Source organism: Agelaius tricolor, unplaced genomic scaffold (genome assembly GCF_023055355.1).
Source record: "Agelaius tricolor isolate 1412-34295 unplaced genomic scaffold, bAgeTri1.0.p SCAF_37, whole genome shotgun sequence".
NCBI classification, from domain to species: domain Eukaryota; kingdom Metazoa; phylum Chordata; class Aves; order Passeriformes; family Icteridae; genus Agelaius; species Agelaius tricolor.
The window spans coordinates 5,247,311-5,273,821 of NW_027269297.1; the positions used below are offsets into that span (position 1 = coordinate 5,247,311).

The 26,511-nt window shown below is 58.0% G+C and overlaps 1 protein-coding gene across 5 annotated transcripts in view; it reads left to right on the top strand.

Annotated features, from left to right (window-relative positions):
- Positions 1-26,511, top strand: part of ABCA2 (ATP binding cassette subfamily A member 2) — a 34,523-nt gene extending 8,012 nt beyond the window's left edge. The window contains exons 3-49 of one of the 5 annotated variants that reach the window (XM_071453573.1): positions 1,892-2,003; positions 2,426-2,592; positions 2,795-2,922; positions 3,091-3,195; positions 3,662-3,847; positions 3,929-4,147; positions 4,777-5,111; positions 5,358-5,517; positions 5,729-5,857; positions 6,140-6,307; positions 7,040-7,136; positions 7,486-7,659; positions 7,740-7,842; positions 8,394-8,508; positions 8,857-9,047; positions 9,286-9,436; positions 9,735-9,939; positions 10,396-10,560; positions 10,872-11,055; positions 11,322-11,534; positions 11,850-12,046; positions 12,127-12,309; positions 12,727-12,905; positions 12,994-13,114; positions 13,855-14,142; positions 15,166-15,384; positions 15,537-15,639; positions 15,983-16,308; positions 16,764-16,977; positions 17,156-17,261; positions 17,557-17,668; positions 18,088-18,148; positions 18,404-18,578; positions 18,664-18,779; positions 19,233-19,380; positions 19,591-19,714; positions 20,543-20,675; positions 20,837-20,954; positions 21,068-21,246; positions 21,553-21,694; positions 22,024-22,158; positions 22,335-22,438; positions 22,705-22,797; positions 23,092-23,194; positions 23,330-23,467; positions 23,677-23,883; positions 24,114-26,511. In XM_071453573.1, the coding sequence (XP_071309674.1) occupies positions 1,892-2,003; positions 2,426-2,592; positions 2,795-2,922; positions 3,091-3,195; positions 3,662-3,847; positions 3,929-4,147; positions 4,777-5,111; positions 5,358-5,517; positions 5,729-5,857; positions 6,140-6,307; positions 7,040-7,136; positions 7,486-7,659; positions 7,740-7,842; positions 8,394-8,508; positions 8,857-9,047; positions 9,286-9,436; positions 9,735-9,939; positions 10,396-10,560; positions 10,872-11,055; positions 11,322-11,534; positions 11,850-12,046; positions 12,127-12,309; positions 12,727-12,905; positions 12,994-13,114; positions 13,855-14,142; positions 15,166-15,384; positions 15,537-15,639; positions 15,983-16,308; positions 16,764-16,977; positions 17,156-17,261; positions 17,557-17,668; positions 18,088-18,148; positions 18,404-18,578; positions 18,664-18,779; positions 19,233-19,380; positions 19,591-19,714; positions 20,543-20,675; positions 20,837-20,954; positions 21,068-21,246; positions 21,553-21,694; positions 22,024-22,158; positions 22,335-22,438; positions 22,705-22,797; positions 23,092-23,194; positions 23,330-23,467; positions 23,677-23,883; positions 24,114-24,149 (7,367 nt within the window). In that variant the 3' untranslated portion in view covers positions 24,150-26,511. Of the gene's footprint in view, positions 1-1,891; positions 2,004-2,425; positions 2,593-2,794; positions 2,923-3,090; positions 3,196-3,661; positions 3,848-3,928; positions 4,148-4,776; positions 5,112-5,357; positions 5,518-5,728; positions 5,858-6,139; positions 6,308-7,039; positions 7,137-7,485; positions 7,660-7,739; positions 7,843-8,393; positions 8,509-8,856; positions 9,048-9,285; positions 9,437-9,734; positions 9,940-10,395; positions 10,561-10,871; positions 11,056-11,321; positions 11,535-11,849; positions 12,047-12,126; positions 12,310-12,726; positions 12,906-12,993; positions 13,115-13,854; positions 14,143-15,165; positions 15,385-15,536; positions 15,640-15,982; positions 16,309-16,763; positions 16,978-17,155; positions 17,262-17,556; positions 17,669-18,087; positions 18,149-18,403; positions 18,579-18,663; positions 18,780-19,232; positions 19,381-19,590; positions 19,715-20,542; positions 20,676-20,836; positions 20,955-21,067; positions 21,247-21,552; positions 21,695-22,023; positions 22,159-22,334; positions 22,439-22,704; positions 22,798-23,091; positions 23,195-23,329; positions 23,468-23,676; positions 23,884-24,113 lie in introns of those variants that run through there. The other 4 variants (XM_071453575.1, XM_071453574.1, XM_071453576.1 and 1 more) reach the window with 4 other exon arrangements.

The following is a 26,511-nucleotide window of genomic DNA, read 5'->3' on the forward strand; positions in this document are numbered from 1 at the left end:
CAGGATGATAAACTGTTGGGACTTGAGCTGAGGGCTCTGGGAGAATTCCAGCTGGAGCTTTGGCCTGGGTTGTGGTGGCTGTGGGCTGTGCAGCTGGGAGGAGGCAGTGGAGTGAAGCTGTCAGCTCCCAAGGGCCCACTGATGCCCACCTTGGTGGGTGATCTGGTACAGATGGCACAGCAGGGCCAGGGGAGATGCTGAGCACTGCTGGTGACCCCATGTGACGATGGTTTGAGCCTGTATTTCAGTGTGTCCCGGCGAAGGAGAGCCCAGCTGCCAGTGCTGTGCAGCTGTGGCAGGTGCTGCCAGGGTTCCCGCCTTGGCGCTGACATACACTCTGTGTTGTGTGGTTTTTCATTCGTTTTTTTTGTTCTTTTTTGCTCATGTTTTCTTTTTCTTTCCCACCATTTCCCCTGCCCGCCTGCCCTTCATGCCTCAACTGCATGCACCAGTCTGTAAGTTGGTGGGTTGGGTGGGCGCCTCCTCCCATTCCCTTACCAGTGCTGGCCTCATAGTCTGGGGAGGAAGAGCTTGGTTTAGATCAACTCACTCTGGCCTAATCTATGCCTCTGTAAACCCCTTGCCTTCCTCCACAGCTGGTGAAGATGAGCTCAGGCAGCATAGTATGGCCCCTGCCTGCTCCTCCCCAGGGACTTGACCAGTCATGATGGTGTACCCCCTTGGTTGATGGTGCTGGGTTCCCAGGTGCTGGGTTCCCAGGTGCTGGGGTCATTGGTGGCCATGTCCCCGGCCTCCTGGGCTGCATAGGGCACTCCAGCCAGGTGGAGGCTTGTCTTACTCCTTCTTATTGCCTGCTTCCTGGAGCAAAGTCTATTTGGCTCTGTCACCCATGTGGTTGCCTGTGGTCACCCAGTCTTGCCCAATCACCAAGGGGTTGGGGCTGGCTCCCACCCTGGCACCACCACCAGGTCTCTGTCTTGGCCTCTCATGGCTGGGACAAGCTGGAATGTGGCACTAGAGCCTCAAGGTCAGCAAGATGCAACGCACTGACTTTGTCACCAAACCGTGGCATGGCCACCAGTGTGGGTTCCACCACCCCAAGAGGCTGCTGGCCTATCCCATGCTGCACCTGTTCCTTGTTCCTGCCAGAAGCCCATCTTCACCAGTGCCCACCGTTTGTGGCCTTGTTAACAGCATTGACCTATCTCTAACCACAGAGTCATTGGCAGGGTGGCGAAAGCAGGGTCCCTGCCTGATGACAACCTGTGGTCCCCATCGGGCAGTGGCATTCTGGGCTTGCCCTGCCCTGGGGAAGGACATGGGAGAGTCCCAGCAGGGATGATGGCTCAGTGCCATTGGAGGGGGCGGGGGGGGGAGGGTTGCCAGCCCTTTGCTGTTTCTTGTTTCTCTCATCTCCGTGTCTCCATTTCCACCTACCTCCGGCTGCCACATGTTGGGGCAGCTGGGTTGGGGGGGAGGCTGGGGGCTCTGGGAACTGCAGATGACAAATATATTTTCCCTGTTGTATTTGTCCTTCTTTTCCTCTGGAGATCCACCACTGCCTCTGAGGCTACTAACAGGGGGGATCGGGGGCTTGGAGGAGGTTGGTGGCCATCTTGGGGGCAAGTGGTAGAAATTGGCATTGTCATGGGACACAAGGGAGCCATCACCCAGGGGAGAGTGGGTGGGGGTGAGAGGGCTGGAGCTGCCTGCAGCCCCACAGAGTCACCAGCCAGGACAGCCCTGGTGGGAAAGTTGCTGACTTCTGACTGTGGCCACCAGCCTCCTGTGGGCTCACAGACCCCAGCGTGTGCTTTTCTGAATGGAATGTCTGTTTCTCTGGTGGCCCCTTCCCCCTCCCTGCCTCTTTGCCTTTCCCCCCTGCTGCCCGCACTTTCCTTGGCCTCTTCTGCCCTCTTACTGGCTCCAGCTTTCTACACGGCGGCCCCGCTCACGTCAGCCGGGATCCTGCCGGTCATGCAGTCCCTGTGCCCCGACGGCCAGCGTGATGAGTTTGGCTTCCTGCAGTACTCCAACTCCACGTGAGTCTTGCCCTCACCATGCACTTCCTCTCCCACCCCTCGTGCTCCCACACAGAGCCCCGTTCCACGCTGACATTGCCACCCTGGGGCTGAGGCAGAAGCTAGCATCCCCCAAAACCGCTTGGGTGCAGACCACCATGTCCTTGGTGCAGAGGACACCTCAGTCTGTTCTGCTGTGGGCTCCCAGGTATTCAGTGCTGGGAGGAGGACAGAGGTGGGTGGCTCTTGGAGACACCATGAGGTGCTGGGGCTCTCCTCTGAGCCCTGGCACACTGGATTCAGCGTGCAGGCAAGGGCAGTGGTGCCCCGTTTCAGACAGGACTGCTGTCCCCTGCACCTGAGGGGCTCTGTCCCCCAGAGCTCTGGGGAAGGTGTCTCCATCCCTCTGTCCCTGAAGCCAGGGCGGTGCTGGGCTCTCACAGGGTGACACAGATTCTGGAACACCTCAGCGAGGCAGTAGAGCAAAGCAGCCTCTTCGACCCGCAGCATCCAGGACTGGAGGAGGAGCTGGAGTCGCTGCGCCGGCACCTGGAGGCCCTCAGCAGCCCTGAGCCCAGCTCCATGGAGACCCGCTTCAGCAGCCAAGCAGGTGGGTTGTGCTCTGCCTGCCTCCACTACCTCTTTGGCAGGGACAGATAGCACCAGCTGGCCCAGCACCCAGCAAAGTGATGGTGTGTGGCAGTGCCCTGCCACTGTCCCATGTCTCTGCATTGGGCAGGGCCAGCTCTGGTGCCATGCCGTGTCCCTCCTGCTGGTGGGCTGCTCTGACCTCCCACCTTATTCCTTGGCAGGGTCCGGCTTCACACTGGCATGGGCAGCCAAAGACCAGGGTGAGCTGCGGCACTTCCTGATGCAGAACCTGTCCCTCCCCAACAGCACAGCTGAGCTGCTCCTGGGCTCCAGCATTAACCTGCGGGAGGTGGGTGACCTCTGGGCTTTGCAGGGGTCTGTTCTACCCTGTAAATGGCACCCAGCTTGGATTTTTCCGATCCTGCTGCCCCATGCCACGGCCTTGCTGGGCAAGGAGGTGCAGCACTGGTGCTCCACTTTTGGCACACCTGGCAGTTGTGCTCTCATCTCGGTGCAGGTGTACCGGCAGTTTTTTGATTCCTTTCCTTTGGTACCTGATGAGACCCATGAGCGAGACCTGTGGGATGGGTTTCGCCCCAGCAAGAAGATGACACAGCTGGAGGTGAGGAGCAGTGCTGCATGCAGGAGACATGGTTGAGTAGAGCCCATCCTCTTGTCCCTTCCATATCCCACCCCAGGTGATCTGGGGGTCTCTGTTCCAGTAGATGGGCCATGACAGAATATTTTCAGGGGGCAGAGAGTAGCAGGGATGGCAGGGTCCGTCCTGGTGCTGGCACCAGCTCCCCCAGTTTTATGAGACACACCAGTACCTATGCCTGGGTTTACCATTGCAGTGGGGATTGGCACTGCCTGGGTGGTGGCTGTGGAGGGAGCAGGGGAAATTGTTCCCCCCTTGCGTCTGGCATGCAGGGAATCTCTGCTCCCTGCATCTGTCCATCCTTTTTCTTCCCTGCCCTGTGGAGACCATGGATGCTGTGGGGCTATTCATGTATGCTCAGGGACACACAAGGAGGGGGACCTGGGAGGAGCCCCCATCCCACCAGCCATCCCCATTCTTCATCTTGCAGAAGAGTCTCCCCGGTGGCTGGAGGAGCCTGCAGGAAGGGCTGGTTCACAGGGTGCTGCGGGACCCAGTGGCAGCCCCACACCATCCAGCACTGCTCCACATGCTCTCCCAGGCTCTGGACCTCACCAGCACTGCTGTGGCACCTGCTATCTCTGATAGCCCCCAGGCCTTTGTCACCGAGATGGAGGTGAGCACCTCATGGGACAATCTGGGCTGCTCTGCCAGAGCAGGCACTGCAGCCCTGTCCCTGCAACTTCCTGCCCTGTAGAATGTGCTCTTCACCGGGCCAGTGCTGGAGCAGCTGACTTGTGAGCAGTACCCAGGGGGACTGCACCGCCTCCTGCGCGTGTCTCCCAGGCAGCAGCCACTGCTGGCAGCATACCAGGCACTGGCCTGCAATGGCAGCCGGACCATCCGCCAGGAGCGCTTTGCCCAGCTGGCCTCCGAGCTCCAGAAGCAGCTGGACACCCCCAAGATAGTTAGCAGGGTGAGTGCTGGGCAGGTGGGGTAGGCTGGTGGCAAGGATGAAACTTGGGAAGGATTTTAAAACTCAGCTGGTGTTGTATTGGGATTGGGAACAGTTCAATGTCCTGGCTTCCCTTGGTGACCCCCTTCTCTGACATGAGTACCCCCCTCCCACCTGGCTCCATAGTTAAGATCCCAGGTGGTTTCCCCTCTAGCACTTGCTTGAACACTGCCTATTGGATGGGACTGGGTGTCCCCAGCATCTTCCTAGGTGTCCTTAGGAAGCCAGCTTCTCTCCCCAGGACCAGCAAAGCCCTTGCTGGCACAGCTCAAGCCTGACTCTTGAGGTCCCACTCCTTGTCCCACCCAAGCTCGATGTGTCCTTTGTAGGAACAGAGGACCACCCTTCCTGTCTTGAGTGGTATCTCGTGTCCTCACGCAAGTCTCTGCCAGCATTTGCCACCATTCTCACTGCCTCATAGGCACAGATGCACAGCAGTGAGTCCAGGGCCCTAACCTTGGCGCAGCTCCAACCCTTTAACCAAGAAAGTGGAGTTGCTACTGCTTGAGGTCCTCGTTGGTCCCTTCCTAAAGGCAGGCAGACCCTGTTGTCCCAGCAATGAGTAACTCCTTGTCCACGCATACTCACAGCTGAAGCTGGAGGAAGTGAACAGCACAGCCACTCAGCATCGCCTCCGTGCCCTCCTCGAGGACTTGGTGGAGATGGAGAAGATTCTCCAGGACATGGACATCCTCTCAGCACTGGCTAAGCTGCTCCCCAGGGGAGCCTGTGCCAGCAAGGCCGTGCCACCCATGGCCAACAGCACCAGCTGGGCCAGCGCCAATGCCACGGCTGGCAATGCCACGGCAGAGGAGGAAGAGGGCGCCGGGGAGAGCCCGTCTGGCATTGACAACCCCCAGGGGCAGTTCTCAGCATTTGTGCAGCTCTGGGCAGGGCTGCAGCCCATCCTTTGCGGCAACAACCGGTAGGAGCACTGGGGGACGGCTCCAGGGTCTCCCTGCGTAGGCCAGTTGTGTCACCCCTTGCTGAGCAGGCAGGATGGGTGCTGTACTGCAGCCTTGTCCTGCAGCCAAGGATGCTCTCTGTGTTGGGCAGCACCATGCAGGCACTGGAGTCAGTTTGAAGGCCTGTCACGGGCAGGGATGGGGGCTGCCTGCAGCAAGGGGTCCTGAGCCTGAAGCAGAGTAGAAAGCCTGAGCTCCCTTTGCAGGACCATCGAGCCTGAGGCACTGAAGCAGGGCAACATGAGCTCGCTGGGCTTCACCAGCAAGGAGCAGCGAAACTTGGGCCTCCTTGTGCATCTGATGACCAGCAACCCCAAAATCCTGTATGCACCTGTGGGCACTGAAGTTGACAAGGTCATCCTGAAGGTGAGGATGCATAGGTTGGGACCCCTGTCCTTCTTCTCCCACCATCCTGCTCTGCAGATGGGCTGTGTGGCAGGGAAGAGGTTGACTGCCAGACACAGGGAGCTCCCACAGGCAGTGGGAGGTGGGCAGGTATCTCCATGACTGCTAGTCATCCCAGAGAGCAGGAAGCCCCTGCCTCCGCCCACTGTACGACTTTCTGCCTGGCCCCCAGGCCAACGAGACCTTCGCCTTTGTGGGCAATGTCACCCACTACGCCAAGGCATGGCTGAACATCTCCCCTGAGATCCGAGCCTACCTGGAGGAGGGCAGGCTGCAGAGGCGCATCCACTGGCTCCAGCAGGTAGGACAGTGTGGTGAGGATGAGCCTGCCTGGAATTTACTGCCCTGGCAGTGGAGAAGGGGTTGTCCTCCCCCCCCACATACCCTGTAACTTCTTCATGGGGTACTCCCTAGTATGCACCTTCTCTTGTGGAGACTAGTCTGGATCCCTGCACAGTGTGCACACTGTTCCTCATCCCCAGGAGGAGTTTTGGGTCCTGCCTGTGTCTGTGGGGGTGGACAGTGACCTGAGAGGCAAGGCATACCCCAGCTTCTCCCTCCCATGTCTTCCTCTCTGTCTCAGTTGACTGCTGACCTCCACAAGCACCCAGAGATTCTGAATGTCTCTGACAGTGATGTTCTTCACAACTTTCTCAATGGCAACTTCTCCCTGCCCAATGCCAGCATCCTGCTCCAGCAGCTGGATACCATTGACAATGCTGCCTGCGGCTGGGTCCGCTTCATGGCCAAGGTGAGGTGGAGCACACCTGTGAGAAGGTTGAACTACCAACAGCCAGGGTCTGTTGGGCTGAAGAGGGTCAGATCCAGTGAGACCTTTTTAAGAGCATGGGACAGGAGCTCTGGGGAAGGTGGTGGTTCCTGCAGTGTCCAGAGCTTTGGGGTAGATGTCTAGGGTGGAGGTGCTCACACACTGTTGACTTCAGGGACTGGGGTTGGCTTTGGGTGATGCATGCTGTACCATCTGCAGGCTCTGTATGCTAGACCCATCCAGGGCCTTGGGATCTCACTAGCCTGCTGGAGCATGTCCAGAGAAGGGCAGTGGAACCAGGAAAGGTTTTGGAGCACAAGTCTGATGAGGCAGGACTGAGACCTCAGGGAGCTCAGGCTGGAGAACGGGAAACTCAGGAGGGATCTTCTAAGTCTCTGCAATTACCTAGAAGGGTGTTGCAGCCAAGTGGGGGTTGGTCTTTCCTCCCAAGTGACAGGACAACAGGAAACAGCCTAACATTGTAGCAGGGCAGGTTTAGGTTGGATTTTACGGAAAATTTCTTCACTGAAAGAGTGGTCAGCACTGGAACAGTCTGCCCAGAGCAGTGGTACTACCCCTGTGTTCAGAAAATGTATGAATTTGACACCTGGGGGCATGGTTTAGTGCTGGGCTTGATAGTGTTTGGGTTAATGGACTCAATGATCTTGGAGGGCTTTTCCAGTCTTAGTGATTCTATGATTCTCCTCCCACTAGGTCAGCGTGGACATCTTCAAAGGCTTCCCAGATGAGGAGAGCATTGTCAACTACACGCTGAACCAGGCCTATCAGGACAATGTCACGGTCTTTGCCAGTATGTCCCTGGGAACCAGCTGTTCTCAGGGTCCCTGAAGCTTTGCCCTTCTCCAGCTGTGCCCTGGAGCCACTGGCTTCAGGATGTGGGTCCCTTGGTGCACATGTTGGGTGGATGAGGGGGCTGAATATGGTGCCCATCCTCTGCCCCAGGCTGCTGTCCTGGCTCTCCCACTGGCACGGCCTGCTGTCTGTGTGCCTTCGTATCCCATGCATGTCCACATCCCCAGCCATGCCACCCATCTCATCCATGGCAACGCTCGCAGTACCCTCCCCATCCCTGCCTGTTGCTGTGGGCTGGCTGATGTGGCTGGCCCCTGTGGACTCCCTGCTTCTTCTGCTGCCCACAGGTGTCATCTTCCAGACCAACAGGGATGGCTCGTTGCCTCCCCATGTCATGTACAAGATCCGTCAGAATTCCAGCTTCACAGAGAAGACCAACGAGATCCGGCGGGCATACTGGCGGCCTGGCCCCAACACCGGCGGCCGCTTCTACTTCCTCTATGGCTTTGTCTGGATCCAGGGTAAGTGTCAGTGCTCTGCCACAGCTGCCCATGGCCCTGGCCTCTCTGCGCTCAGCCTGGCCTCTCCTTCTCTTCCACAGACATGATGGAGCGTGCCCTTATCAACACATTTGTTGGCCACGATGTGGTGGAGCCTGGCAACTATGTACAGATGTTCCCGTACCCCTGTTATACCCGGGATGAGTGAGTAACACTCACCTGCAGGACCTTCCTCCTTCCACTTTGCAGGCCAAGATACTTTAGCTGGGAAAAGAGAACAAGTTTGGGGGCCAGAATGAGATTGGTGACCCTGGGAGTGATGAGCAACCAGTTAAGTCCAATTCCTTGGACTACCAGGCTCAGGAGGGCAGGGGAAAGTAAAGAAATGGCACATGGATCTGTTGGTGATTATGGATTACAGTGGTCTGGAGGCAGCACCTGTAGAAGTCCCAGAGCCACTAACACTCCTGGGCAGGAGGTTGGAGAGAGCCCCATCCACACCAGGGTAGCCAGGGCCCTGGGTGGAGCCCGTGGCTACTACTTGCCGGCAAAGGCCTGCCAGCCGTGACACTGGATTGTCCTGTGGACTCACTGGAGAAATTCTTTCTTAGGGCACTAAGGAGGAGCTGGGTTAGAGACTAGTTGTTCCTAAGCAGTGGGAGAGCCCCTCCAAGGCCCCTTGCCCCAGGGTCCCTGCAGGTCTCTGTGGCAGTGCCACCATCCAGTTCTCCCCCTCTCTTCCTCTACCCCATCAGCTTTCTCTTTGTCATCGAGCACATGATGCCCCTCTGCATGGTGATCTCCTGGGTCTACTCAGTGGCCATGATGATCCAGCACATCGTGACAGAGAAGGAGCATCGCCTGAAAGAGGTAGGGATGGTGGAAGAGATCTTGGGGAGGAGTGGGCATATCTGCGCCCTACATTCTGTGCTGTGTCCCTGGTCACCTTCCTTGTATTTCTGGGTTACGTGAACTAGGGCAGATGCAGATCCAAAATCCCTGGGCGGAGCTGGTCCTTCTGAGTGTCCCCAGCATGAGATGATCCCTGGCCAGTCCTGGCGGGAACTGAGCTCCTTGGTACCCCAATAGAGGGTGCTGTGTCCTGCCCACTCCCAGCAGCTCCCTTGGTGCTACCCCTTGCCCTCCCAGCCCAGCGAGAATAGAAGCAGGGGTGCACAGGGTTGGGGACAGTCCCGCTGAATAGTTTTGGCCCCACAGGTGATGAAGATGATGGGCCTGAACAATGCGGTGCACTGGGTGGCTTGGTTCATCACTGGCTTTGTCCAGCTCTCCATCTCGGTCACAGCACTCACTGCCATTCTCAAGTACGGCAAGGTCCTGATGCATAGCGACGTTCTCATCATATGGCTCTTCCTTGCCATCTATGCTGTGGCCACCATCATGTTCTGGTGAGCTGCCTGGTCTGTGCGGGCAGTAAAGGGGCATGGGCAGTGCCATGTTCTTTTGCCATGGAGGGTGGGTGCTAGAAGCTGTGTGGGCAAGGGCCAGTGGAGGGGCACAAGTCCCTAAGTCCCTCCAAGCCACTGATATGGGGAGCCAGTTTATTGCCTCAGCACCACCAAAACTAGATGGTGTGGGGAAAGTCCTGGTGGGGTGGGATCCAAGGAGATGCTGTCCTCCTCGCAGCTTTCTGGTGTCAGTGCTCTACTCCAAGGCCAAGCTGGCGTCTGCCTGTGGTGGCATCATCTACTTCCTCAGCTATGTGCCCTACATGTATGTGGCCATCCGGGAGGAGGTGGCCCATGACAAGATCACAGCCTTTGAGAAGTGCATTGCGGTGAGTTGGCTGCAGCAGCTGGGGACACACTTGGTCCCAGGTTTGCCTCAGGTACCTCATGTCCAGTACAAAGCCACCAAACTGTCATCAAGCCCTGGGCAAGCCATTGCCTGTATGAACCAACTCCTTGTGGGGCTTTGGAGGTATCTCCAGAAGGTTTGGTGCCTCTCAGGTCCAGGAGCATTTCCATGGGGTTGGGTGGGGCAGCACTACGTAGGAATTCACCCAAACCTGTTCTTCTGGAGTTGACTTGCGGTTCCTGCTGACCTCCCATTCCCTTCCCTCCACCTCTTCACAGTCTCTCATGTCCACCACTGCCTTTGGGTTGGGCTCCAAGTACTTTGCACTGTATGAGGTGGCTGGCGTGGGTATCCAATGGCACACCTTCAGCCAGTCACCTGTGGAAGGAGATGACTTCAACCTCCTGCTGTCCATGATGATGCTGGTCGTGGATGCCATGGTGTATGGGGTGCTCACGTGGTACATCGAGGCCGTGCACCCGGGTACGTGTGGGCAGAGGGGCATGAGGGCCCCCCAGACCTTACAGGAGCCTCTTTGCTGTGTGACACCTCCCACATGTTCTTATCTGCTGGTGTCAGCCAGGTATCTCAATTCAGGGGCTGGCTGTAGCAAAGCCAGATGTCCACAGCTGAGATACCAATCCCCCTTATCCCCACCCTTGTGGAAGCATCTCAGTTGCTCTGTGATTTTTTCATTGTAAAGCTGAAGCATGAGTCAACCCAACCTGAATCCCAAAGGAATTTGTTTCCTGGCACAGCCCACAGAGCTACCCTGAGCCCAGCTGGCTGGAGTGTTCACAGCCCCCACCCTGCAGTGGTGACCTGACCTGGGAAAACTCCCAAGCCCTTGCCCATGCCAGGCTCTGACCCAGTCCTCAGCAGCTTCTGCATGGGCCTGGGTGTAGGGTTGGCCCTGACTCCCTGGGGCTGTGGTTGCAGGCATGTTCGGCCTGCCACGGCCCTGGTACTTCCCTTTCCAGAAGTCTTACTGGCTGGGCAATGGGCGCGTGGAGACCTGGGAGTGGACCTGGCCATGGTCACGCAACACCCGCCTCAGCATCATGGAGGAAGATCAGGCCTGTGCCATGGAGAGCCGGAGGCTGGGTGAGGGCAGCTGGGGGTGGCAGTGGGTGGCACAAGGGTGGCCCTGACTCTGCCGCAGGGTCGTGCCTTGGCCATGGACCCCTGTGCTCTTGTCAGGGCAGGATACTGGGCCAAACACTGTGGCCTCTCTGGGAGCTGCCACTCCCACTGGCGTGGGAGGGGGAAAAAAATTGGCAAGAAGCAGAGGGTAAGGGACCACAAGCCAGCATAGCCACCATGGGATGGAGGCGGGTTGATTCATTCCCAGGGAACCCCACTCAAAGCCTGGCTTCCCTGCCCTCCCCTGGCTCCTCACTATCCTACTGTCACAGCAGAGGAGACGAGGGGCATCGAGGAGGAGCCAACCCACCTCCCCTTGGTCGTCTGCATTGACAAGCTCACCAAAGTCTACAAGACAGACAAGAAGCTGGCGCTAAACAAGCTGAGCCTCAACCTCTACGAGAACCAGGTTGTGTCCTTCCTGGGGCACAATGGTGCAGGCAAGACCACCACCATGTGAGTGCCTGTCCAGGCAGAGAGACCATGTTCCTCTGGCCAGCTGCAGGGCGTGAGGCAGGGGCCTGTGGCAGCTGGTAGCATGCCCAGAGGGCAGCAGTGTGGGTGTGGGGCTGGCACAAACATGGGAAAGGAGTAGGCTCGTGGCCCTGTGCTGATACTGCTCTGCCTGGGGCCCAGCAGATGCTCCCAGAGGTGTTGGGACTGGGGCCAGACTGGGGCCAGTATGAGCTCCCTCACACTGTTGCCTTTCTCCATCCACCCAGGTCCATCCTCACTGGCTTGTTCCCTCCAACATCGGGCTCTGCTACCATCTATGGCCATGATATCCGTACGGAGATGGACAAGATCCGGAAGAACTTGGGCATGTGTCCTCAGCATAACGTGCTCTTTGACAGGCTGACAGTGGAGGAGCATCTCTGGTTCTACTCGCAGCTCAAGAGCATGGCAGAGGAGGAGATCCGCAAGGAGATGGACAAGTAGGCACCCTCCAGCTCTTTTCTCTTCATCCATGCCTTTGGCATGAGTGAGTCTCCTTCCTGCTGGCTGTGCTATGGGGGGCGATCTGGTGGCAGTGGTTTCCCATGGAGCAGCTCCACCAGGTGTTTTCCCACCCTTGGGGTGTCAGGCTGTGGAAGTGAGCAGAAGATTCTCATAGCCTGACTGCAGCTGGGCAGTCCCAGCAGCTGAAGGCTGCAGATACCATGTGGGGAAGAGCCGTTACATACTCCCCACAGGCACTGGGCACCAGTACAGCCCCCACAGCATTCCTGGTGCTTCTGCCCTGTCCCCAGGATGATTGAGGACCTGGAACTTTCCAATAAACGGCACTGCCAGGTGCAGACTCTCTCGGGTGGCATGAAGAGGAAGCTGTCAGTGGCCATTGCCTTTGTGGGTGGGTCGCGAGCTGTTATCTTGGATGAGCCCACAGCTGGTGTGGACCCATATGCCCGAAGGGCCATCTGGGACCTTATCCTCAAGTACAAGCCAGGTGAGCAGAGCTGGGCAGAGCCTAGCATGCTCCTCTGTGGCAGCCATGGCCCCTCTGCTGAGGCTTTGTGCTGCCGTCAGGGAGGACCATATTGCTCTCCACACACCACATGGATGAGGCTGACCTGCTGGGGGACCGCATTGCCATCATCTCCCATGGCAAGCTCAAGTGCTGTGGTTCTCCATTGTTCCTCAAGAGCACCTATGGTGACGGCTACAGGTTGACAGTGGTGAAGAAGCAGTCGGACACCAGGAATGGCACAGGTCTGGGGAGCAGTGGGACCCTTTGTTAAAGGAGTAGATGGCACCCACCTTCTTCAGCCTAGCAAAGGAGAGGTCAACACCCAAGTACTCTCATCCTGAGTCTCCTTAGGTCACATGGAGGGCAGAAGGGATGGGGCAGGGATGTAGAAGGCCCCATTGCTCAGCCTTAGTTTTTCCCAGCTGGGTCCTTGGCCAGACCTTACACAGTGGCATTTTTCTCCAGGTGCTGGTTCTGTTGAGTCTGTGGGTTGCCCTGTGGGTTGAGATGTCCAGTGTGGGCCACACTGCAGAAGACCATCCCCAGGCCAGTCAGGGTGACAGGGAAGGTCCTATGGCACTGGGGAGTAGGGGAGATGTGGGGGTCTTGGAGGGAGGCCAGGTGTGAACTGACTGATGGGTACTGTCTCTCTGCTTCAGAGGCAGGCCACAGCCCCCTGAGCCACTCCTCTGTCAGCCCCTGCTCTGAGCCTCGTGTCTCCCAGTTCATCAAGAAGTATGTGGCCTCCTGCCTCCTCATCTCAGACACCAACACAGAGCTCTCCTACATCCTGCCCAGTGAGGCTGTCAAGAAGGGCTGCTTTGAGAGGCTCTTCCAGGTACCTGCAGGGGCTGGCAGAGTCGGCAGGCACAGGGCTGTGGCACTGTGGACATCTGCCCTCCTCACACAGCACTTTGCTCCCACAGCACTTGGAGCAGAGCCTGGAAGAGCTAGACCTCACCAGTTTTGGGTTGATGGACACCACGCTGGAGGAGGTCTTCCTGAAGGTGTCTGAGGAGGATCAGTCTCTGGAGAACAGTGACGTGGGTACGGGTGTCTGGGGGGGCACAAGGTGCTGCTGGGGCTAGTGAGGGGCTCTGTGATCTTGCTGGGCTTGGTGGCTGCAGGAATCTCCTATCCCAGGTGGAGGAGAGATTTCCAGCAGAGCCCATCCTGGCCAAAGGCAGCCAGCCTCTGCTCCACTCTGGCTTTACTCTCACCTGGACTAGTGGCTAGCTCTGGTGTCCTCAGCACAGGTCTCCAGAGGACACCATGGAGATGGGAGATGCTCCGAGGGCTGGCGCACCTCTGGCATGGAGCCAGGCTGGGAGAGCTGCAGGTGTTGACCAGGAGAAGAGAAGGCTCCAGGGAGACCTTATGGCACCTTCTAATGCCTAAAGGGGGCTTGAAAAAATCAGAGAGAGGGATTTTAAATGGACAGATAGTGTTAAAACAAGGAGGGAATGGTTTTAAACTAAAAGAGGAGAAGTTTAGATTAGATGTTAGAAAGAAATTCTCCCCTGTGAGGGTGGTGAGGCCCTGGCACAGGTCATGCAGAGGAGCTATGGGTGCACCATCCCTGGAAGTGTTCAAGGCCAGGTTGGATGGGGCTTGGAGCAACTTGGTCTAGTGAAAGGTCTCCCTGCACTTGGCAGGGGGCTGGAATGAAGTGAGGTCCCTTCCAACCCAAACGAATCTGTGATTCTGTGGTACAATCCATCCCCAGTCGGTGCTATGCTGCAGTGTAGAGTAGCATGGCTGGTGGCAACCCACATTTTTTCTTCCAGACATGAAGGACTCCAAGGATGCCCTGCAGCCGCCTGCCTCTGAGCTGGGCCCAAAGTCTGAAGCCAATGGGGAGTCCCTGGCTGAAGCAGCCATGCCAGAGAAGCCCGAGGTGGAGCTCAGCAACCTGGTGACCTGCTCCAAGCTGGCGCAGTCGCAAGCGTCCCTGCGCTCAGCGTCCTCGGTGGGCTCCGTGCGTGGCGATGAAGGTGGGGCTTATTCTGAATTCTTTGGGGATTACGTGCCCCTGTTCGATAACCGGCAGGACCCCGATAACATCAGTCTGCAAGGTTGGTGCTGCTGGTGCCTGGCCAGTGGCAGGGGCCGTGGGCGGCACTTAGCTGGGATGTGGAGGGTTCGCCCAGGGTGGGCAGAGCTGACCCGGTCCCTCAGGGTATCTGGCTGTGACTGAGATGGGTGGCTGTGGCTGCTGGGACGAGAGCCCATGGGGAGGGGGCTAATGGGACATCCAGCAACACAGCAACCAAAGAGCCACAGCCTGGGTGGGAGGGCTGGGAACAGGCTCTTTCCATGAGTTTGTACCCCATGCTGGTAGTGTGTGCCATGCGGGTCTCGTGCCAAGGCGTGAAGCCAGTGAGAGCAGCCACTGGCTTCTGTGGGTCTCCAGTGCCACCTTGCAGACTTGCCCCACTAACATGGCCTCTTCCCACACTGTCACCAGTTGGGTTTCTCCTCTTGGTCCTTGGGCACAGAATCACCTTCCAGGTGATGGCTTCACCAGTCATACCCTGCCCCAGGTGCAAGGCTATCCCCACCTGGATGCTGGGATTGCTGGATAGAGAGGGTGCAGGCAGGTGCCTCGAAGTTATTGCTGTAGTCAGAGATCCTGTTCTGGGTTATCTCACAACTTATGTGACTAATTTAGGGATGTGCCACCTCTTTCTCCCACCAGGGCTGTGGGAGGTAGAGGTGGGATAGTGCTGTGACAGAGCTCCCACTGTCTCGCTGGGACTCCCACCTGTATCTTGTCCCTTGTTCCTGTGTGTGCTGACCCCCCACCAGCTGGCAGAGCTGATGGGCAAATGGAGGAGTCCTAGAAAAAAGCACCAAATTAGGTTGTTTTTTTTAAAACTATTGTCTAAATTTTCCTTTTGGGGCCAAGAGGAACCTGCCAGCCAGATACCATGCTCCTGACTGCACTGCTGCTGTGGCTTGGTGGCAGACTTGGGGTTGGGTGCTGCCCTTACCCTTGGGGTGGCTGAGCTGGGCTGGGTGTCTGGCCCAGCTTCCTGGGAGCCCAGGCAGGTGTGTGAGCAGCTGTGCCAGAGGGCTGATGTCCCTCTCCCTCCCAGAGCAAGAAGCAGAGGGGGAAGCAGAGGATCGTGACCTGGCAGGTCAGGGAAGCTTCAAGCTGGAAGGCTCGTGGCTGAAGCTGCGCCAGTTCCATGGGCTGATCGTCAAACGCTTCCACTGCGCCAAGCGCAACACCAAGGCCCTCTTCTCGCAGATCCTGCTGCCCGCCTTTTTCGTCTGCGTGGCCATGACTGTGGCGCTCTCTGTGCCCGAAATAGGTGCATGCAAGCCACCTACCTACCTGCATGCTGGGCAACCTGTTCTGCCTCTTCCAGTGTGGCCACTGGCTGCAGGAGGACAAGGCCAGCACAGTCTCCCTGTGTGCAGTGGTGCTGTGGGTATGAGCAGGTTCCTGTCCTTGTCCCCACAGGTGACCTGCCACCCCTCATCCTCTCGCCATCCCAATACCACAACTACACTCAGCCCAAGGGTAACTTCATTCCTTACGCCAACGAGGAGCGGCGTGAGTACCGGTGAGAGCTGCCACTGCTAGTGACCAGCACCCTGTGCCCAAGGCCCATCCATGGGACTGTAAGGGGGGCAAGTGGGGAGGGCAGCCCACAGGAGGCCTAGTGCCAGGGCTGGCTCAGGCCAGGAGCAGAGCCTGGCTGGTGCCATGTCCCCTGATAGAAAACAATCTCTGTCCTGGCCAGGGTGTCTCTGGGAGATGTGTGAGCCCTGACACTGTGATTAGCAGCTCAGCCATGCCAGGCATAGGCTGTGTGTGCCCATGATCAGTGCCAAGGCCTCAGGGAGGTCCCAGAAGAAGATGGCCATGGTGCTGAGATCTGTGTTTCCTACTCCTTGCTCCTGCAGCATTAGGCTGTCTCCCGATGCCAGCCCTCAGCAGCTTGTGAACACTTTCCATCTGCCTTCTGGTGTGGGGGCCACCTGCGTGCTCAAGACACCCTTTAACAACACACTGGACCAACCCATGCAGACCCTCAACCTCAATAGCAATGAGTCCAAAATGCTGGCAGCCAAGTACTTCGATGCCATGTGCATCGACTCCTTCACCCAGGGCCTTCCACTTTCCAACTTTGTGCCACCACCTCCATCCCCGGCTCCCTCTGACTACCCCATGTCAGTGGATGAGGACCTGCTCCATGCCTGGAACTCCACAACCTTCTCCACTCTTAAAGGTATTACCTATGCTGGGTGCTCTTGTGTCTGGGATTTGTCTCCAGCAGGGGGACAATGCCTCTCCTCACAGAAGTGGCTCCAGGGACCTCTGGGAGTACCTGTTAGTCTGGCCTGGCCACACAGCAGAGCTCTGTTGGGCAGAACTTGTGGCTTTGACCCTGGAACAGTGTCCTCATTGAGCCCCAGCCATGCCAGTAGAGCCCCTTGGATGGTGACGCTGTCACAAAGTCCCATGGCCAGCCTTGCGTCAGCTTTGCTGGATGTGGTCCCCAGCCCTTTCCTTCTCCAGCCATGCCTCATGGCCCATCTCTGAATCTCTGTCCCCCCAAAGCTTTTTGCACATTCATCTCTTGGTCACCAGGACCCTGCCTGCCCAACCGCCCCACCCTCATGCTGTCCCCAGCAGCTGGGGCAGGCAGGAGCCTGGCTGTGAGCCACCCCTTCTGCTCCTCAGGGACCGTGACCTCAGCCCCTGCCCTTCCCCACATCATCCATGAGCCCATCAAGTGCACGTGCTCCATGCAGGGGACTGGCTTCTCCTGCCCTAGCGGCGTGGGGGGCCATCCCCCACAGATGAAGGTGGTGACAGGGGACATCCTGACAGACATCACAGGGCGCAACGTCTCTGAGTATCTCCTCTACACCTCGGACCGCTTCCGGCTGCACAGGCAAGAGGGGAGGCCGGGAGGGTCTGTCCTGCACCACAGAGTAGGGATAAGAACCAGGGGTCTGGTGACACCTGCCCCAGGGTGCTGGCTGGATTCAGCAACATGCTCAAGCATGGTTCCACCCCTGGACGTGGGGGGCAGGCAGTTGCAGCTTCCTCAGCAGTGCCTTGTCCCACAGGTATGGGGCACTCACATTTGGAAATGTCCAGAAATCCATCCCGGCCTCCTTCGGAGCCAGGGCTCCGGCCACAGTGCGCAAGATTGCTGTGCGGAGAACGGCCCAGGTGGGACAGCACTGCACCTCAGGGCAGGGCAGATAGGTGGGGAGGAAAGGGGGCAGCAGGAACCCCTGGGACTGCTCTTCTGCATCTCCCCAAGTGCTTTGGGAGGCTCCAGCCACAGGGGAGTGGTCAGCAGGTCTGGCCCAGCACAGTCAGCAATGGCCTATTCTCCCTACAGCCTTGAGCACAGGGTGGCTGCCCTGTGGGTGGCTGTCCATCCCATTGTATCCTTCTCTCCCAGTATATGTTTGGGCCCAGCTCTCTTGCCATGTCCCACTGTTCCTCTCTCCTCCTCCAGGTCTTCTACAACAACAAGGGCTACCACAGCATGCCCACTTACCTCAATGCCCTCAACAACGCCATCCTGAGAGCCAACCTGCCCAAGAGCAAGGGCAACCCTGCTGCCTATGGTAAGGATTTGCAGGTGCTTGAGGGCAGGAGCATGTCAGGAACAGCATTAGGGTCCAACCAGGCTCCAAAGTGCAGTGTCCATCTTGGGCCAAGCCGGCTAGTGTCCAGCTGGAACAGGGGTTCACACACCTCAGCTCTGAGATATGAAAGCTGGGACAAGCTCTTTGCCAGGCCTGGGCTGGACTGTCCCAAAGTGCTGCCTGGAAGTGCCTGGGCTTGTGACATGTCTAGGGGTGCTCTTCAGTGAGGGAAGGGCTTGGCACTGAGGTGCTGAGTTGCTTCAGAGAGCCCAGCTCCTCTTGAGCTTCAGGTTGGAAGCCCATCCTGCTCAGAGCCAGGACCAGGCAGGCTGGGGACAGGGCTCTGTGTCCCAAGCCAGTTTTCATGCTTCCATGTTTCTTCTTGGTCGTTGTTGCAGGCATCACAGTCACGAATCACCCCATGAACAAAACGAGTGCCAGCCTGTCCCTGGATTATCTGTAGGTCCAAGGAGAGGGTCTGAGGGAGGGTGGCTGTCCCATGGGAGGTAGGGGGCTTTTTACTCGTGGTTGCATGGGAAGATGGAGGCTTCTGCTTCACAGGCTGCATGGTGGGGAGGGACAGGGTGGCTGTGATGTGGGGGTCCCTGTGCCATGCCCTAATCTGTGCACAGTGACTGTCCCACATCAGGGTGGGTGGCCCTTCCCAAGCAACTGAGGGTGATGGAGTCCATGTTCTCCTTGCTCCCCATCCAGCCTGCAAGGCACAGATGTGGTGATTGCCATCTTCATCATTGTGGCCATGTCCTTCGTCCCAGCCAGCTTTGTGGTATTCCTGGTGGCTGAAAAGGCCACCAAGGCCAAACACCTGCAGTTTGTGAGTGGCTGTGACCCTGTCATCTACTGGTTGGCCAACTACATGTGGGACATGGTAAGCAGGACACGAGGCCCCACTGGCCTAGCCTCCGGGGCTGTGCCAGGGAGTGGGCAGTCACAGATGTTTCTGTCTTCTCCAGCTAAACTACCTGGTGCCAGCCACATGCTGCATCATCATCCTGTTCGTGTTTGACCTCCCAGCATATACCTCTCCCACCAACTTCCCCGCTGTCCTGTCCCTCTTCCTGCTCTATGGGTATGTTGCTCAGAGGGCGGTAGTCAGGAGGCACCAGGGATGCCTCCAAAGTCTTATGGGGTGGTGGTTTTAAACTAAAAGATTGCCATTTAGACCAGATATTAAGAAGAAATTTTTCATAATTGGGGCAGTGAGGCCTTGGCACAGATTTCCCAGAGAAGCTATGGCTGCCCCATTCATGGAAATGTTCAAGGCCAGGTTGGACAGCTTGGAGCACTAGTGGAAGGTGTCCCTGCCCATGGCCGGGGACTGGATTAGATGTCCTTGAAAGTTCCTTTCCAGTCCAAACCATTCTGTGATATTCTGCAGCCCCCCCATAGCTGGTTGGAGTGCAGTGGCTGTGAGGGCTGGCGTGGGAGAGCCTGGGAGCAGCAGGATGGAGATGGGCAGTGCCAAGGCTGGGGGCCCCTCTGCTGCCATAGTGACGTGTGCTGCTTCTTCTCAACTCCCCAGCTGGTCCATCACCCCTATCATGTACCCAGCCTCCTTCTGGTTTGAGGTGCCCAGCTCTGCTTACGTCTTCCTCATCGTCATCAATCTCTTCATTGGCATCACAGCCACTGTCGCCACGTTTCTGCTGCAGCTCTTTGAGCACGACAAGGTATGGCATTCACAGCTCTGCTGAGGGCCACCAGGAAGGGAGATGCTGCCATTCTGTTTGTGAGGCAGCTCAGGCCAGGAGGGACCTCAGGAGGTTTCTGTTTCCAGCGCGATCAGCCATGAGACCTGACTGGGCTGGATCTTGGGGATCCTGCTCCTACCACTCACTTGGGGTTGGTGGATGGTTGTGTTCTCTCTGCTGTCCCCACAGGACCTGAAGGTGGTGAACAGCTACCTGAAGAGCTGTTTCCTCGTGTTCCCTAACTACAACCTGGGCCATGGCCTGATGGAGATGGCCTACAATGAATACATCAATGAGTACTATGCCAAGATTGGTATGGCCTCTTATTCTCTCCTTCCCTTGTGCCAGGGCATGTGGAGCTGGAGGGGACCATGATGCCAGCACATCCCCTCTGCCTGCCCCATGGGGGTGTCCCAAGGCCCAGAGCAACCTGGAGCAAAAAGCCAAGGGGGTGGATTAGATGGGGCACAGAAGAAGACACAGCTGAGGGTCAGCTGTGGCATGGTGCCAGCATTTCTGAAAGTGGTTCCTTGGGTCATCCCAAATAGCAGCCCCATGGGGAGAAGACGGTATGAGCCCTGACAGAGGTGTGTGGTTCTGCTGCTGCTGCACCCTGCCTGTGGTGGGCCATGGCGAGGCTGTGCTGGATCTTAGTGGCAGCATAGTGTAGCTGTGGTGGGCCATGGTGGGTCTGTGCTGTAACAGGAGGGATGGAGGCTGCAGGGACTCTCCATAGAGACAGGGTTTCTTTGGGTCTGCACTACCCAACCAACATAAGCCTTTTGCCACTTACAGCTTCATCCTAGCCTCAGAAGCTCCCCTGCTCTCTGTTTTTTGAGCAGCTTCTGTACATAATCCAGGTGCTGCTGGCATTGTGAGGGACAGTTTTGGGTCAGGGTTTGACAAATCCCTCTGATTTCACTCTCAGCTGGGTTGACTCATCCTAATGAGGTTGAAAACTTGCCAGATGATTTCCACAGCACCCATGCTCTGAGAGGGCATTGTGTTATGGTGAGCCCAGGCAGCTGTGGTGGGTGAGCATGGGAGCAGTGTCATTGTCATAGGTCAACTCAGGAGGGACAACCAAGCTGTCTCCATGGGAAGGTGTCCCCAACTGCTCTATGCTCTTCCTCCTATTCAGGGCAGTTTGATAAAATGAAATCACCCTTCGAATGGGACATCGTGACACGGGGGCTTGTTGCCATGACAATTGAAGGCTTTGTTGGCTTCTTCATCACCATCATGTGCCAGTACAATTTCTTCCGGAAGCCCCAGTGAGTGTGGCACAGGGCAGGGATGTTGGGGTAAAGATTTGCCGTTGGGACCCTTCAGCTTCAGGCTGCCTTTCTGGCAGTGTTGAGTGGGAGCTGCCTGGTCCTGTCATGGGTGCAGCTCCTGGTCCCACATTCCCCCCTGCCTCTGCTCTCTCCCACAGGCGCCTGCCCGTCTCCACCAAACCCATTGAGGATGACGTTGACGTGGCCAATGAGAGGCACCGGGTCCTGCGTGGTGACGCCGACAATGACATGCTAAAGATTGAGAACCTCACGAAGGTGGGGGCTGCATCAGGCTGCAAGGAGACTCCAGGGACCAGCCCAGCCCAGGGATGTGGGTGGGGCAGTGGGTCCAGATGGCTTCTGGTGTGCTGAGTCCCCTTCCCTGCCAGGTGTACAAGTCCCGCAAGATTGGGCGCATCCTGGCTGTGGACCGGCTGTGTGTGGGTGTGCGCCCTGGGGAGTGCTTTGGGCTGCTGGGTGTCAACGGTGCAGGCAAGACCACAACATTCAAGATGCTGACTGGGGATGAGAGCACCACAGGTGGAGAAGCCTTCATTAACGGACACAGGTAAGGGGGGCCTGGGGGCTGCCTGCTTTCCTGGGGATGGGATGGGGTCTGCTTGGAGAGCTCCCAGGATAAAGCAGCATGAGTGAGCTTGTGTGTCCCAGTGGGACTCGGCAGCCTTGTGTCCTCCTGGGTGACCATCTACCTGGGATGTGGGTCAAGAGACACTGGCCCTGTGCTGAGGCTGCCCAGTGGGGTTTTACCTGGGGGAAGATGCTCCAGTGTAAAGGCACGTGAAAGGGGACTTTCAGCAGCAGTCCTCACAAAAAGAATTCTTTCTTCCCACAAGTGCTCAATCCTCTCCCACAGCATCCTGAAGGAGCTCCTGCAGGTCCAGCAGAGCTTGGGCTACTGCCCCCAGTTCGACGCGCTCTTTGATGAGCTGACAGCCCAGGAGCACCTGGAGCTCTACACCCGCCTGCGTGGCATCCCCTGGAAGGATGAGGAGCGGGTAGGGCTCTGGGCAAGCAGTTGGCAGCATCCAAGGGCTGGTGCTGTGCCACAGGGATGGCATCTCACTGGACAGCAGTGGCAGCCTGAGCCAGTGCTGCTGCTCTCGTGGCAGTGCCACCCTAGCAGTGTCCCCACATGGGCTGCCAGGGCCAGGCACATGCACTTGCAGGTCCCCACCAGTGCTCATGGCTGTGCCAGGGGCTGCCATGGGGCTTCCCTGATTGGCACTTGGCTAGTAGTCCCCTCAGCAGCTGATGTGCCAACCCCTGCCTGTTCTGCCAGCCCTGTGGCCTTGGCAGGATGACAGCAGTCCCCCATGCCTTGCAGGTGGTCAAGTGGGCACTGAAGAAGCTGGAGTTGACCAAGTACGCAGACAAGCCTGCCAGCACCTACAGCGGGGGCAACAAGAGGAAGCTATCCACAGCCATTGCGCTCATTGGATACCCAGCCTTCATCTTCTTGGTGCGCCCTGAGGGTAGAAAAATTACTCCAGGTGGGAGGTACCCACCCCCTGCTTCACCACACGCCATGCATCTCCTGGAGTGTGGGATGGTGGCCTGAGCTGGACTCAGGACAGGAAGGGAGTGGTAGGGTCCGTCCCAAGGCTGGCATGTCTGAGGGTGCTGTCTGTCCCCCAGGATGAACCAACCACAGGGATGGACCCCAAGGCACGGCGCTTCCTCTGGAATCTCATCCTGGATGTCATCAAAACTGGTCGCTCCGTGGTGCTCACGTCTCACAGGTCCAGAGGGGTTTTGTGCCCATGATGCCTCCAAGCACCTGGGGTGCTGTGTGGGAGGGAGAGGGCTCCCCAGCAATTGGCTCCCCAGTCCCTGGCATGAGGAGCAAGGGGAGCCTGGGACACCCTCTGTTGCCTTCTCTCATCCCTGGTGGTGGGGCCGCTGCACTTGGGTGATGGCCTGGGAGGCCCAGCTCTCCACCTACCCCCACCATAGCCCTGGCACTGTTCTCCGATGCCCTCCTCTGAACCCTCCCTTGTCACCCCAGCATGGAGGAGTGCGAGGCCCTCTGCACCCGCCTGGCCATCATGGTGAACGGGCGGCTCAAGTGTCTTGGCAGCATTCAGCACCTGAAGAACAGGTAAGAGTGTGGCAAGAGCTCAGAATGCCTGCATGGGGCCCAGCAGCCTGTGTGTGCCACTGGGCAGGAAGGGGCTGGATCCCCATGGTTGGGTGACAGTGTGGCATCTGTGACAAGATACCAGCCCTCTGTGTGGGTGCTGCTTTAGAGGTGGACAGGAACGGGGTCACTGAAGTGCCCTGCCACTGGCCTGGTGTCCAGTAGTGGCTGCCTGAGAGCATCGTCCCCTTTCATAGGGTCACGGGGGAGCAGACGAGGGGACAGGTCCTCATTCGGTGCCTTGTTCCTGTGCAGGTTTGGTGATGGCTACATGATCACAGTGCGCACCAAGTCCAGCCTCAATGTCAAGGAGGTGGTGAGGTTCTTCAACCGTAACTTCCCTGAGGCTGTCCTCAAGGTGAGCTGCCCATGGTGGCCATGCTGTCCCCTGCCAGCCCCCACTTCAGGGCACAAGCAGCCTTCATCCTCCATCGGGTGATGGGAGGGAGTCAGGGGGTGAGGGCTCAGTGTCCCCTCTGTGATCACCTCCCAGGAGCGTCATCACACCAAGGCCCAGTACCAGCTGAAGTCAGACCAGATCTCACTGGCACAGGTCTTCAGCAAGATGGAGCAGGTGGTGGATGTGCTGGGCATTGAAGACTACTCTGTCAGCCAAACCACACTGGACAATGTAAGACTGGGGACAGCATGGGCAGCTGGATGCTTGTCCCCAGGGAGTGCCAAAGTGCCAGGCAGGATTTGCCTTTGGGGCAGGGGCTGGAGCTAGACGGGGGAGCATGGTGGCAGCCACCACACAGCAGGATGCCCTGGGTCCTGACCTGGCAAGCATGGGATGGAGGTGCTTGCCAATACCTGAGTCTCCTGCCCCTTCCTCCTCAGGTGTTTGTGAATTTTGCCAAGAAGCAAAGTGACAACCTGGAGCAGCAGGAGACCAGCCCCAGCTGTGTCCTGCAGTCACCCCTGGAGCGTGTGCTGAGCCTGCTGCGCCCCCGCACCGCCCCCACTGAGCTGCGGGCCCTCGTGGTGGAGGAGCAGGAGGACCTGGAGACTGATGACGAAGGCCTCATCAGCTTTGAGGAGGAGAGGGTAAGAGGTTGTCCCCAGATCTGGGTGTTCCTGGTCCCACCTGTGTCTGTATCACAGGCCCTGGGACTCAGTGCTGTGACACCACACACAAAGGTGACAAAATGGAGTGGCTGGGCCTGGGAGGGGTGGGGGCTCTCTGCTCTGCCGCCTGTGCCAGACTCTGGCCCCAGATGCCCTGGGTATGCTGGCTAAATGGGCAGCCCCTGAGCCCTGCCTGTCTCCCTGCTCAGGCTCAGCTCTCTTTCAACACGGACACGCTGTGCTGAGTCCCCGGGGACAACCATGTTGTCAAGCCACCAAACCCTTTTGGCCTCTCCCCTCCCTTTGCCCCATGGAGTGGAGTTGCCACAGCTGGAGCCACATGCCAGGGAGGACACAGTGGGTACAGCAATGCCTGGATGGACCTCGGAAGCCACCACTGGGGTGGCTATTTCCCCCTTCAGCTCTGGAGCAGCATCACCGCATGGTGCTGGGGGCATGGTCCTCAACATGCCATGGATGGAGACTCTGAAGGAAAGGACATGGCTTGCTGCCAGCACTGCCAGCCCCACTCACTTTGGGGCAGACACACAGGCCTGTGAGCAGTGCCTTTGGACACTCATGTTGCACTCACTCTGGGGACCTTTGGCTGTGGGCACCTCCCCAGGCCTGGCCCCATGGAGCTAGAAGAAGGATGGCTGCATCCACATCCCCCCTGGCTGATGCTGCCCTGGGCACCACTGGGCAGGTGCTCTGGTCCTTCACCTATAACCGATTTCTGTCACCAGCAGGATGTCACTGGGAGTCTTGGCCTCACTGGTACATCCTGCCCACCTTGGGGTCTGTTTTGCCCTGGCCCTGCCTGGCCTTGGGCACTGGCTTCGTCCCCAGGCAGCAGTGCTGTTGCAGAGGCACGTGGCAGCGTAGAGGGGTATTTCACAGGGTATTTCACATGCTGGCACCAGCTGTTTCTCCCCTCTGCCCCTAATCATGTCACTCACCCTCAAGTCTCTGATCCTGCCTCCTGCCTGCCCTCACCACTTGCTTCCTCTATCACAGGGCATTGCTGCAGCTCTGCCACCTTTCTGCTGTGTCCCTTTCCACTTCGCTTTTTTCCTGACACTTGTTCCTCAGTGTCCAGCCCTGTACAGGAACCAGCTGCACTAGGTTCTTATTGTTGGGTCACTGGTGGTACTGGGAGAGGGGTCACAGCACCCCAGCTTGGCTTTGGAAGCTGGTGGTGGAGTGGCCTTAAGGTACGAGGTCAGGACAGTCCGGGTGGGTGCCAGCAGCCTGGCAGTGGTGCCTGGGGTGGTGGGGAGGGAAGGATGGACTGCAGTAGTGTGACTGGCAGTGTCACTGGCCAGCAGTGGGCACCCCCTTAGTCAGCAGTGCTCCTCCTTTTTGCAGAGGGTCCTGCTGCCTTGTCACCCACAGGGACCATGGCTGGCACCTGCAGCTCTCAACAAGTTGCAGCTGTGCCCAGAGGTGGGCCTGTGATGCTGACCCGCTCCCCCCTGCTGGGTGCCACAGTCTTTGGCAATCCCTCAGGGTGGCTATGCACCTTCCTGGGGAGCAGCCATGGTCCGTCTGCCCTGTGTGCTCCGATGCCCTTTCTGCCTTCCTGGCGCAGGCTTGGCTGGAGGCCCTGAGCAGCACCAGGCACCTCAGCTGGCTGCTATGGGAAGTGGAGGTGGAGAGAGGCTGGCTCTGGCCCCGCTTGGGCACAGGAGCAGGGCCTGACCTCAACTGTCCCCATGCCCCCTGGTCCTATCAGGCCCATATACCACCTGCTATGGATTGTGATACAATATACAGTATTTTCAATAGGGGGAAAACTGGGAGAAGAAGCTCTATTTTCAGATTTTTGAGACCATTTTTTTAAATGGCATATGGGAAACTGGCTGGATCTGGGATGGGTTGGAGGGCACAGGGGTGCAGCCCTTACCAGTGCCCCCTGCTGTGCCCCTGCTCCTATGCTGGCCACACTCTGCCTTCCCCAGGGGATGCTGGGGGACAAGCCAGCTCAAAGTTTGCTGTTTGCCAGCAGGGAGAGGGGATAGTGTCATCTCTGAGTCCCCAGCTGTCACCTTGGTGGCACCCTGGAGCACCCCAGAGTGGGCAGTGCTGTTGTGCTCTGGGCTTTATCCTTGCCCCATACCTGCCACACTACGGTCTTGTTCCAGGTTCCAGAAGGGCACTGGCACCCCAGTCACAGTGTCTTCCCTGTCCACCCAGTCTTCCCCCTGCCACCATGCCATCATTTGCATGGCTTCTGAGGGTCAGTGGAGGTGCCCACACAGCCTGAGTGGCCACAGTGGCCTACCTGCCATGGGCTTAGTGCTGCCCAGGCACAGTCACTGTGCTAGAGTCAGTCCAAGGGTGGAGCGGGAAGGTAGCACCCCAGGGCAGGGGTGGCTGCTGCCTTAACACTGTTCACTTCATTGAGTTTGGCCCCGCTTCCAGCCTTGCCTCCCTCTCCACGTCCTTGGCCACCAGCCGCAGGCATGGCGCCAGTGCCATGCTCAGCCGCGGGTGTGGGGCCCCTGGGGGTGGGAACATCTTGGAGTTGCCTGTATATTGCTACCAAACAAAAAGAAGAGGAAATGTGAAAATAATGACCGTTTTAAATAAAAAATAATAACTGAA